The sequence below is a fragment of the Protomyctophum parallelum genome, assembly GCF_964188405.1.
Source record: "Protomyctophum parallelum genome assembly, chromosome: 18".
Classification (NCBI taxonomy): domain Eukaryota; kingdom Metazoa; phylum Chordata; class Actinopteri; order Myctophiformes; family Myctophidae; genus Protomyctophum; species Protomyctophum parallelum.
Window position 1 is genome coordinate 32,192,795 of NC_139716.1, and position 11,127 is coordinate 32,203,921.

The 11,127-nt window shown below is 42.2% G+C and overlaps 1 protein-coding gene across 2 annotated transcripts; it reads left to right on the forward strand.

Moving 5' to 3' along the window:
* Positions 1 to 899: 899 nt before the first annotated feature.
* On the forward strand, positions 900 to 9,638 carry LOC310875537 (placenta-specific gene 8 protein-like). Of its 2 annotated transcripts, XM_083788811.1 has the most exons (5): positions 900 to 1,035; positions 3,047 to 3,201; positions 7,137 to 7,746; positions 8,137 to 9,313; positions 9,394 to 9,638. In XM_083788811.1, exons 1-3 carry the CDS (start codon positions 930 to 932, stop codon positions 7,311 to 7,313), a joined length of 438 nt encoding a protein of 145 aa, XP_083644937.1. In that variant the 5' UTR covers positions 900 to 929; the 3' UTR covers positions 7,314 to 7,746; positions 8,137 to 9,313; positions 9,394 to 9,638. The 2 variants fall into 2 exon arrangements, with proteins under 2 accessions (XP_083644937.1, XP_083644936.1); XM_083788810.1 differs by having other exon boundaries at positions 7,137 to 9,313.
* Positions 9,639 to 11,127: the final 1,489 nt, after the last annotated feature.

Sequence of the window (11,127 nt, forward strand, 5' to 3'; positions counted from 1 at the left end):
ACTGTAGTGTGTGCATTGTGCGAGTTATTGGCAGACTGTGTTGTACTATATATGTTGTGCTTGTCCATGACAAATTTCTTCCAGGGACAAATCGAAGTCTGTATACTATCCTCCTTTGGGTCATCCACTCCTCTCTGATTTGCCAGAAACTATTCATAGCTACCACGCAACCACTGATCGATACAAATAGGACAATACAGTACATTCTGCTCTCAGCTTCACTACAAGCAAACCATGTTTCACAAGGCAAATGTGCAGGTGTCATATAACATTATAATATTACGCCAATATTATTTCCTCCATGTCTAAGTAGAGTGAATTCCCACTGTGTGTGTGTGTGTGTGTGTGTGTGTGTGTGTGTGTGTGTGTGTGTGTGTGTGTGTGCGCGCGCACACGTGTGTGCGTGTGTGTGTCAGTGTCCTGAGCATGACATTAAACTGCTCCGATGTAACTACCACCGTTAATGTATAGTGGGTGCAGATTTAAGATGCATTCGCAACCTCTGTGGACTGTGTGCTGTGATTGCAAGCTTGCATACAAAAAGGCACTGCTCACCGATGGAGTATAATACCAACAGCCGGTGCAGCTTGGTGGCCCTTCCCGTGAGCAGCTACCGGGAAGAGGCGTTGAACCTGGCCTTCTGTGTCCGTCTGCTGTCGGAACAGCCATGGGACATGCCCGCGGACCGGTTGTTGGAGGGGGTTTCGAATGTTGCCCATGGAATGCTGCATGGGTGACATGGCATGCTTGTTGTATTCGTAACTGAGGACATATGCCTTGATTTTGTTGATGTAACTTTATTGCTGCACCTGAAAGATTTATGTATGCAATTTTGTCTGTGTGGACATAAATAAATTGTTAAAATCCATGTCCATGTTCTAAATTCGTAGGTGTCTCTACCTTCTCTGCCCTGGCTACTGGCGACAGTAATGAGCCATGAGGAGACCCAGGTAGTGACATCCCAGCCAGGAACAAGCGGAGCACCAGGAGAGTGGAGCACGGGACTGTGTGACTGCTGGCAAGACATGGGAGACTGTAAGTGTCTCACCACAGACAAACTGAACGCCATCTGACTGGCCCATGAAAAGCAAAGGAGTTTGTGTGTCATGTGTTCCTGAGCCGACACTGTTTTTTGTTGGTATGACATACATATCAAGGGCATGGGTGTATATGTGCTACTTTTAGAAGTGGGGGAATGCATCTATACCGCATTTTCCCCTCTACACCAAATCTCTTTGCCAAAAATAGCCAATCTACAAGTAAAGTCACTGCTGTGGGCTTGTAGATCTATATTGATAGAGAGTATGCACATGCATTACTTTTCCACTGGGACACGCCCCCTCATCTAGACTAAGTGGCAAAACATGGAGTTTGGAAGTGCTTGTTGGAAATCACTCAACGATCCTGCACAGAATTTCTTGACAGAAAGTTGCTCATATCAAAAGCTTTGCAGATAGAAAGAGGATAAATTCAAGCTTTCTGTACAGATACAATGTTGGTGAGTTGTTGTTTAATACAATCATGGACTTTTTTGTTTGGATGTATGGGCTGTCAAGGCCAGAAAGTTATATTTTTTTTGTTTAATAATTTTTACCAGATGCAAAGCTGGTCATAGAAACTTGCACTACCACACCGACACCAGTAGTCTGCAAGTAATTGATCTGACCTGTCCTATAGGCTACTTTTACACAGCTGGAATGATGCAATTAATTATTGAGAGCAGTGTATCCATATAGGCTATGCACATTTTAAATTGCTGCCATACACATACTTGTATTTTTTCACATGAGATTTGAACCTTGTAGATGGAAATGTAGGCTACGGTTTTTTCTTGTTTTTTTTTGTTTTTTAATAATCTTTATCCCACGATTTTGTAACCCATTTTTCACCCCTGTGTCAATTACCTAATGTGATCCTGGGCTCTACACACCCTCTGCCAACCTAGTCCCCATATATGGGGGACATGGGGAGAGCAACGGACTTGAACTCATGCTTCCTTCATGCCTGAGTGTCCAAGTTGCTCCTGGGGGGAGTTTCCCTGGTTGGACGTAGTGCCTGGAAGGAACACGTTATTCCAACCAGTTCCTTTCCCCTCCATCAGGTGCCCCGGCTGGCCAGGGGGAGGCAGTTTAGAGACCAGGATTACTGCATTTTTTTTGTGAGACACGGGGAGAACATGCAAACTCCACAAAGAAAGGCTTGGTTATTTTATACACTCTATTACCAAGATATATGAATATGTCTGAGGAGAATCTAATGTCCCTATGCTGTGCTGTGGAAATCGCACAATGTCTCTCTCTCTCTCTCTCTCTCTCTCTCTCTCTCTCTCTCTCTCTCTCTGGACGCATCCTGTTGTTGTTTCCACACACATTAAATACAAATTCAGAGCACAATTCTGGAGATATACGGCAGCAGCTGGTTATTAATTTATATAGTGTATGAATTCTTGTTTTTACCATATTTATTTTGTGTGCCATTTTGCATTACTTATTTCTTGACGTCAGTATGTCTTGAACTACTGCTGAACAAAAGGCATTTTTGTATGACTCAATTGCCTCACTGTCAAACACCACACTTCCTTGGAATTAACACTATCATCTGGTGTATGCGTTTACATGTTTTCCAAAATGTTCAAAATAGTTGGATATAGTTGGATAGCCACACATACCGGTAATTGTGAGCTTCTAGATTAGGTTGTTTGACACCCAGTATGACTTAATAAGTTATTACGTTTTACAAGTGAGGCTTGAAGTGAGTCATACAAATGGTTAATCATACAAACCAGTTTTGCAACCAGCTCTATGAAAACAAGCCCGAAAGAAGCAACTATAGGCTACATGAGACCTTCTATTTGAAATTAAATAGCCGATCTACAAGCAAGGTTGACCACGCATAAAATGTTTTCAGATTGGATTAGAGAGGTCAAAGGTTGAGGAATGAATATTGCAATATTGCATAACTCCCTGACTGTGTGTGTGTGTGTGTGTGTGTGTGTGTGTGTGTGTGTGTGTGTGTGTTTGTGTGTGTGTTTGTGTTTGTTTTCCAGGCTGCTTGGCTCTGTGCTGCCTCCCAGTGTTCACCTGCAAGGTGACCAGTGCAGCGGGCGTCTGCCCCTGCCTGCCACTGCTGGACTGCATGGGCTGCGTGCCGCCGGCCTCCCTGGCTGTGCGGGCCTCAGTCAGGGAGCGCTACGGCATCGAGGTAAATACACACAGACATCACTAAACACTTGAACCCTCTAGTCTACACTTAGAAAACTGGACTAGAGTTGGCTCTATACTTTTAGAAAAAAGTACAGAACCATCTACACTGAGTGGCAAATCATTGAGCAGCATGGAGCATTGGAGATTGGACGCGCTTGTTGTAAATCACTCTGTGTTAGCTACATAACCACCTGTTTCTTAATCCTACTATAAATGTACCACATCTCTGTGTGTCTGCGAGTCTGCATGCGTGCGTGTGTGTACGGTTGAAATGCACCTAACTCGAGAACTGTTCGCCCCACCGACTTCACATTCGACACACGTTCCACACCCCCACACAGGGAGTGCAGCTAGTGCCCGGTATCGAGTCGGTTCTCCAGAACCACCACAAAAGGCTCTGCTCAGGCTCTGCCAGTGGGCCTAATCAGCCTAAGTCCCCTCACCTGTGCAATTTCCAGCCTCTGCCTCATGGCAACCCCACACCTGCAAATTGATTAATTAGCCACTACACTTTTCACAGTCAGTTTGCACTCTTCGGGCACAGGCAGATCAGAGATCTCCATATACAGTATGGGCACAAAAGGGACACAGACATGAAACAAACGCTTTACAGATTTAAAAATGATCATTCAAACTTGCCCTACAGCTGCAATGTTGGTGAGTTTAACTTTATTTAATACAAGCAAATCTTGCAACTCTAGATTCAAACCTATTTAAAAAAAAAATAATCTAAGTTTATGGGCTGTCAAGTAGTTTCGTCCGTCCGTCGGTCCGTCGGTCCGTCGGTCCGTCGGTCCGTCGGTCCGTCGGTCCGTCTGTCCGTCTGTCCGTCTGTCTGTCTGTCCGTCCGTCCGTCCATGTTGAGCTTCACACTGTGCACAGGTGCAATTGGCCATATTCAGGCCGCAGCCATCTTGCCAGCAAGGTGATACTTCCCAGACAGCCCATTCATCCAAACAGAAAAGTCCTCTCTAATTATATTAAACAACGTCAAAATCAACCAACATGGCAGCTGTAGGGAAAGATTGAATTATCCTTTAATCTGTAACGTTTTTGTTTAATAAAAATCCACTGTAGACATTTTATGAGCTACTTCCGGTCAAGACATTCCTTGCAGATGATTATTTTCTAAGTATCAGAGTATGGAAGCGCTCGTTATCAGTACAGCAACCTCCTGCAGCTGCTGCACTATGTGCACATTCAAAACAGGTGGTACACATGGGCGTGATTTTGAACGAGCGCTTCCAAACTCCAACACATGCAAGGAATTTCTTTCTTCTTGCATCATAAAATATTTACGGTGGATTTTTGTGAAATAAGCACTTTACAGATTGAAAGAGGATAATTCAAGCTTTACCTACAGCTGCAATGTTGGTGATTTTGACGTTATTTAATACAATTAAAGACTTGGATGAATGGGCTGTTTATGGGAAGTATCACCTAGGTAGCACCTTGCTGGCAAGATCTGGCTGTGGTCTGAATATGGCCCATTGCATTTTTCTTTTGTGTGTATCACCACCAGTACAGTACAGTACAGTACAGTACAGTACAGTACAGTACAGTACAGTACAGTACAGTACAGTACAGTACAATACAGTACGAGTACAGTACAGCACCACTCAGTTCAGACGGGTCTGATTTTGAAAAACAGGGAAGTTGTGCTCTTGTTGGTATGCAGCCATTCTGTGAACCATCAAACTGTTGCTCTTGTTTTTGATAAATACTTCAAGATACTGTACAAGTAAATGAAAGCAATGTTGTTGTTGTTCAACATCTTTAGACACAATGCTTTCCCACCACCCATAGAACTGTGTTTGACCCGGTTTGCCCACAGAAAGCCCTCACTCGGTGCTTTGTAATGCGAGTTAATCCCCAGATCTGGAGAGACCACTGATGATTTCACATGGGCCAATGCAAGGCAGGTCTAAAACAACACAAATGCTGTGCAATACAGAATATCAGTAGATTGTTTATGCCAGTGGTTCTCAAAGTGGGGTCTGGTAGTGGGGACCCCCCCCCCCCCCCCCCCCCGGGGTTCATTGAGGCAATTCTATTTTTGAAACATTTTAAAAACGAAATAATTCCTAATGGGGGTCCACTGCTAAATACATATTCATTTGGGGGTTCTTGAAGTGAAATGTTGTGATAAGCATTGGTTTGTACAGTGAACAGAATGAGAATGAGAAGGATAAGAAAAGGAACTGGGTGTGGGCTGAGGCAGGAGCTGGAAGCGAGAGCAGGTGACTCCTATGGAGGTGGAGTGGGCTGTGGACGCTTGTCAATATAATACACTGCACACAATGCTTCTGGGAACCCATTCAGATTAGCTTCAGCCTACGACTGTAGGTCTAATCTGAATGGGTTCCCAGAAGCATTGTGTGTGTTCCCCAAGCACTGTTGGGAAGGAGAGAATCTTATACATTTATGATACATTCTATTCATCATTACTGGTTTGTAGGTGTAGGTCTACTCTATACAGTATCCTTGTGTGATGGGAGCTAATTGGGGTTATACATTCTAATCTAAAAGACTGATTTGTATTTATATTTCTATATGTCAAATGGTTTGCCCTCAATGAATTAACCCTGAGGATCAAGCATTGTACATTGTATATAACAGAAAATGAATCATATTTTTAATTAAATGGTATTGAATATTATCATTATCAAATGAGTTTGCTGCAGTAAATTAATTCTGTCCTAAGAGGGAGCTCTTGCACATGAGAAACATTTATTTTCCACCAATTCCTTTGGCTCAACCTTTGTTGTGTGGGATTTGTATATTTTGTTTGTTTGTTCTTCAGTAGCTAAAACGTTATGTGCATTGTGAACCAATATATGGTAAAGACGTACTGTATAATATAGTGTATATTAATAATTGATATTATAGTAGCCTATTTGTATAGTGCTTGGAAGTGATCTCCCTACTAGTCCGTCAAGAAATTGAGCCGATGGTGTCGAGTAGGACAAGGACACCTACTGAATGAAGTAGTGGTGAAGTAGTGCTGCCTGAAGCTTATGAGTGCAATATGTCTCCTGACCAAACGCGGATTCCAAAGGGCAGCCAAGGGCCTATACTGCATGGGCCCAGGCCCAGGGGCCCAAGAGTTCATGATGGGGCCCCTATAAGCCAGAGCCTTTGTGTGAATTGCCGCTAGCTTTGCATTTGTTGTCAAGGAAGTTGGTCGTTCATGTCAATCGCAGAGCCCCAAATGTCCCACTGGGAAAAAACTGAAGGAATGTCCCCCAAACATTCACTTTGTGGACGTCACAAGAAAGAAACCGTCATTTGACCTTTTAAGTGCATGTTTTGTTTATCCTGTCAGTTTACCTTCAGTATATGACTTTAGAAGGGAGTGCAAAACAGCATTGAAAGCTGTAACATCCTGTTGAGATGCACATGTGTGTTAATTTGAGGTTGACATTCAATTAATGTAGCCATATATGCACATGCCCTGAAGTTCCACTTGCAGTTGAATATAAATATTGTGGTGTTGAGTTGACTGCAAGTTGGTGTACCTTCTGGGGGGTTGAGGGGCCTTTTACAAGTTTTTCTCAAATATGGGGGTAGAAGTTTGGTCTTCAACTCGCAGGGGCTTTTCCAACGTCGTTGAACTGGTTCAGTTATTTCTTTCCTGTCTAATGTTGAACCAGTGTTTCCACTGAAAATGAATTGGTTCAGAAGTTCAGAACCCTCATCGTTGGTTCGGAACAGAAAGAAAATAAATGGCCACCGCTTCCATGACAGCACCAAGGTTCCAGGAATGTAGAACGGAACCAGTTCTAGAACCAAAGTTATTTGGGTGTAAAAAAAGGTCCAGGGATTGTTGAAATCCTGGGTTCGTTGATGCATAAAAGTTACGGAATCCCAGCTTCACATTTTATGTTCAACTTTCCCCACCTGTGTTCACGCGGCTCTTTCTGTGTGTTCCAGGGAGGTGTGTGGAGTGACTGTTTCTATGGCTGCTGCTGCTACACTCTGTCTTGGCTCCAGATCTCTCGTGAGCTGAAGAGACGAGCAGCGAGCCACGCCAACTCCACTCGGTCGTCCTCCTCCCCTTCAGTCAGGTACACTGCTCTGACCTCCCTGCAGGGGGCGCACTTGATTTAGACTCGGGCTGTGGCTGGTATATAAGCATAGCTGGCTGTTCAGAGGTTGGCATGTGTTCCTATAATAAGCTCACAGTGGAGAGTCACCCTTTAGTCACCCTTCCTGTAGACACTCCCTGTTTTGCATGAACTTCAGCTAGTGATTTTTACACACACTGGGACAAAATGTATGCCAGTAATCCGACAATGGAAATGTCTTAATTCATGACGCTGAACGTGCTTTTAGACAAAATGGGTAGCATTTATTATGGCCATAATGTGATTAGTGAAGTTGCTTTCGTGGTTTTGTCATGTGTTTCAGATGTCTAATGTTTGGACTGTATAATACTGTTTCTTGGTGTATTTTGTGAAAATGTAACTACGCATTCAGATGTTCTTTTATATATTTACACCTGTCCTCTTCCTGTTTCCTGAAGAAAGTGAATGTGACTCTGGTGTGTCATCATTTTATGATGGCCTATAGCCTACAGTATTATCATTAATGTCATCCCATTCCATTCAGTAACAATGAAAACTAAAACCATTTAATAACATTTAACATCATAATCATAATTTCAAAGCAATCCAAAATGAAAGGACCATAGCTAAGTGTTACCACTTATACTGTCCATTTTCAACATTGCCCACATACAGTAGTAGCGACATGCTGTCCGGCTGGATTAGCAGCCTAGGTGCTCGGACGTCTAATGTATGGTTTGTGTATACATTAGTTCCTAGTAGGCTTCCTGGTCACAATGGGCTGATAGATGGTAGTATGACTGTCAGTGTCTACTGCTTATTTTAAGTCAACATGGAACTAAGTAGTGCTGAGGTCAAAGGTCAAGGTCACAATCACGGGGATGGTCAGTAAGGTAAAGAAGGTCACAGTTAAATACTTGTTGTTGTGATCAGGGTTTGAAGCCTAAGATGCCTTTTATTGCAATTTGTATAAAAAAAATTGCAAATCAGCTTATACTGTAATGCCTCGCATTGTGTGCTTGTAGATCGGATATTTTCAAATGGCCGAAATGTGTGTATGGGGCTGAAGTGGTTAATGTATATGTTTTGTAATGTGATTTCCATCACTGCTAACTAACATTTTTTAAACAACACACACCAACACAAACTTTACTGAGGTCATTACAGTCATGCATCTGTGTCATTAGAAATATTTGTTATAATGAACACTAAGTTTAAGGGCTTTAAATTAATATATTCAAACTACCATAGGCTGCCAGGATTGTTTTATTGCCTTTGGAGCATACGCCAAAGTATTTGCGGCTTTGATCCATGAGAATCCGCCTGAAAATAGTTCCATGGGTTGTTGTTGAAGAGAAAAATATGCCACCATCGTGATACGAGACAACAGGCTGCGAGGGCTGCTGTAGTCCAGTCAAAACCACCGCTAAGTTGCATTGAACTCATTTTCCCAGAAGCCCTTGCAGCCCAGAGCACGGGTCGATTTCCGGTTTCGTCGTCATAACGCGCCGGCCTCGTCACCAGGTCCGCAACAAAGCTGCAATTTATTTTTAATTATTGAAAAACGTCGAATTAAACGCATAAAACAAATGGCGGGTTTAGCGTATTAAGCAGCATCAAAACATGGATAAAATAAAGGCCCGGCCCTACCTGGGCCCTCATCAAAGCCTGTACACTCAAGACACTTCCCCCGCTGCCACCCTTAGATCTCCATATATGGAGCTGACCTGTTCTGACATTCCATATGTTGATCTGACCTGATCTGTACACAAGACGCACTCCATATATGGCCAGTACATAATTCATTCCATATCTGACCCCCCCCCCCCATGCCAAAGCGCCAGTGCTCGCCCAGCAGTCTGCTGTCACCCAGGCCGATGTGTGCACATAGCACAGAAAAACATGTTAGACAACTATAGTGCGTGGTATAATATCAGCACCATAATACAACACTTTCAGGTATATCAGGTTATTTTTCAGCCTCAGTGCATGCATGAGTGGTCTATCGTTGGAACACACATTTGATTTGTTTGTTTCTTTTTGGTTGGGACTCATAATTATCCTGGCTAATAAGCCAGACCAAATCAGCCGTTGGCAAAAAAAAAGAGAGAGAAAGATAAAAGACATTCAGTGAAAATGACACATACTGTAAAGGAATGTTGGCAGTGTCTCGAATCCATCAAATCTAGTTAAAGAGAAGAACACTCAAAGGAGTGGCTGGCTGAATCCAGATTCCAGAGGCGTAAAGTAATGGTACATTTACCCATGTAGTACGAATACTACTTTGCAAATATACCTGTAGATTATAAAATAATAATACAATTATTATTTTCTTAATTAATTAGCTTTTAAAAGACCACAAAGTGTTGCCTCGTGTCATTATCATTAATATAGGATTTAAGTGCTTAATGATCAAATGATCAATGATTAAAGTTACTTGAGTGGTGTTACTTTCCATTCTGATATTCCAGTTTAAAGTGAGGTCAAAATTGTTCAGACTGGTGCAGACTGCAGGGAAGATCATAGGGGTAAGACAGCTCCCCTCTCTGCAGTCTATTTATGAGGAGGCTACATTAAAACAGGCTCAAAATATTGTCAGTGATGTTACCCATGTTTTAAATGGCGAGTTTGTACTTCTGCCCTCTGAGAGAAGATACAAAGAACCAAAGTGGAAGTACATCAGATTTTAAAAATCGTTTGTACCAGCATAAACTAAGATGTTGAACGAGGCACTGAAACAGCAGTAACTGTGTGAGGCTAGATTATCCACATCATGTGTGCAATGGTGTAATGTTGTGTCTCCCTCTGTAATGTATTTTTGTCTGTCATTGATGTTTTATGTGTGGCTGTAGCTGGGGTGAAAGCCCAAGACAAATTTCCCTTGTGGACAATAAAGTTTACCTTGACCTTGAGCCCAAACCACACCAAAGGGTCAGAACTTCTTTTTTTTTTCAACCACACCAATGCAACAACGTGCAACAATGAGTTGCATTGGTGTCGTTTAGCGTTTACCTTTAAAACCGTTTTGTCCGGACCCGACCCTTTGGTGTGGTTTGGGCTTAAAGCAGTATAGCCATGCATGTTTCACTGGTTGCAGCTGCATTGCTTTACATTAAATACTACTTTGACCCTGTCCATATTTTGGTTTTTACAATGTGCAGCAATGCTAACAGAAACAAAGGGTATCAGACAGATAGCCAGTATCTGTAGACCAGTAACTTTGGGCGCCCTTGCATGGACCTCACCCATCTTTAAACTCAAACTGAGATCTTCGTTGTGATCTCAACCACACACGCTCATGACATCATCATGAGCGTGTAGTGCATTGATAAAATCTGTCCACACACACACAGGCACAAACAGACTCACAAGGTTAAAAAGAATACCAGCCACACTGTCGTGGCTGGTAACAAGCGCTAAGTCTAAAAATAAAGCCATTAATGGGAATACATGGTTTATGTTTATGCATTATATACGGCTGAATAGACAAAGGCATGTATTGATTTAGCTATTTTGGAACAGTGTGCTGAAGGATTGTTGTAGGTCTCTGAATTTCTGGACATTTTTAAAATAAATCTTAAGACACTTAGGTTTCTCCATTACTCTTGTAGCTTTTAATTTATTTTAAATGTACTTTAATGTATTATTAATGTACCCATTAATGTATAACCTTTTATTTTGCCTTTTATTTTTCTGCTGTGAAGCGCATTGAACTATATAAATAAAGCTTGATTGATTGGTGCTGGTATGATCCTCTAAGTGTCCCCCTACCTTTTTAGAAATTATATGAAACATCAGAAATATAATAAAAATTACATGGGAACTGAAAATGCTTATGATGTCGTTGAGGTTTCCTT

Coding starts and splice junctions, on each gene's coding strand:
- LOC310875537 (XM_083788810.1), top strand. CDS start 930: ATGAGCCATGAGGAGACCCAGGTAGTGACATCCCAGCCAGGAACAAGC. Junction 1,036..3,046: donor CTGGCAAGACATGGGAGACT/GTAAGTGTCTCA, acceptor TTTGTTTTCCAG/GCTGCTTGGCTCTGTGCTGC. Junction 3,202..7,136: donor GGGAGCGCTACGGCATCGAG/GTAAATACACAC, acceptor TGTGTGTTCCAG/GGAGGTGTGTGGAGTGACTG.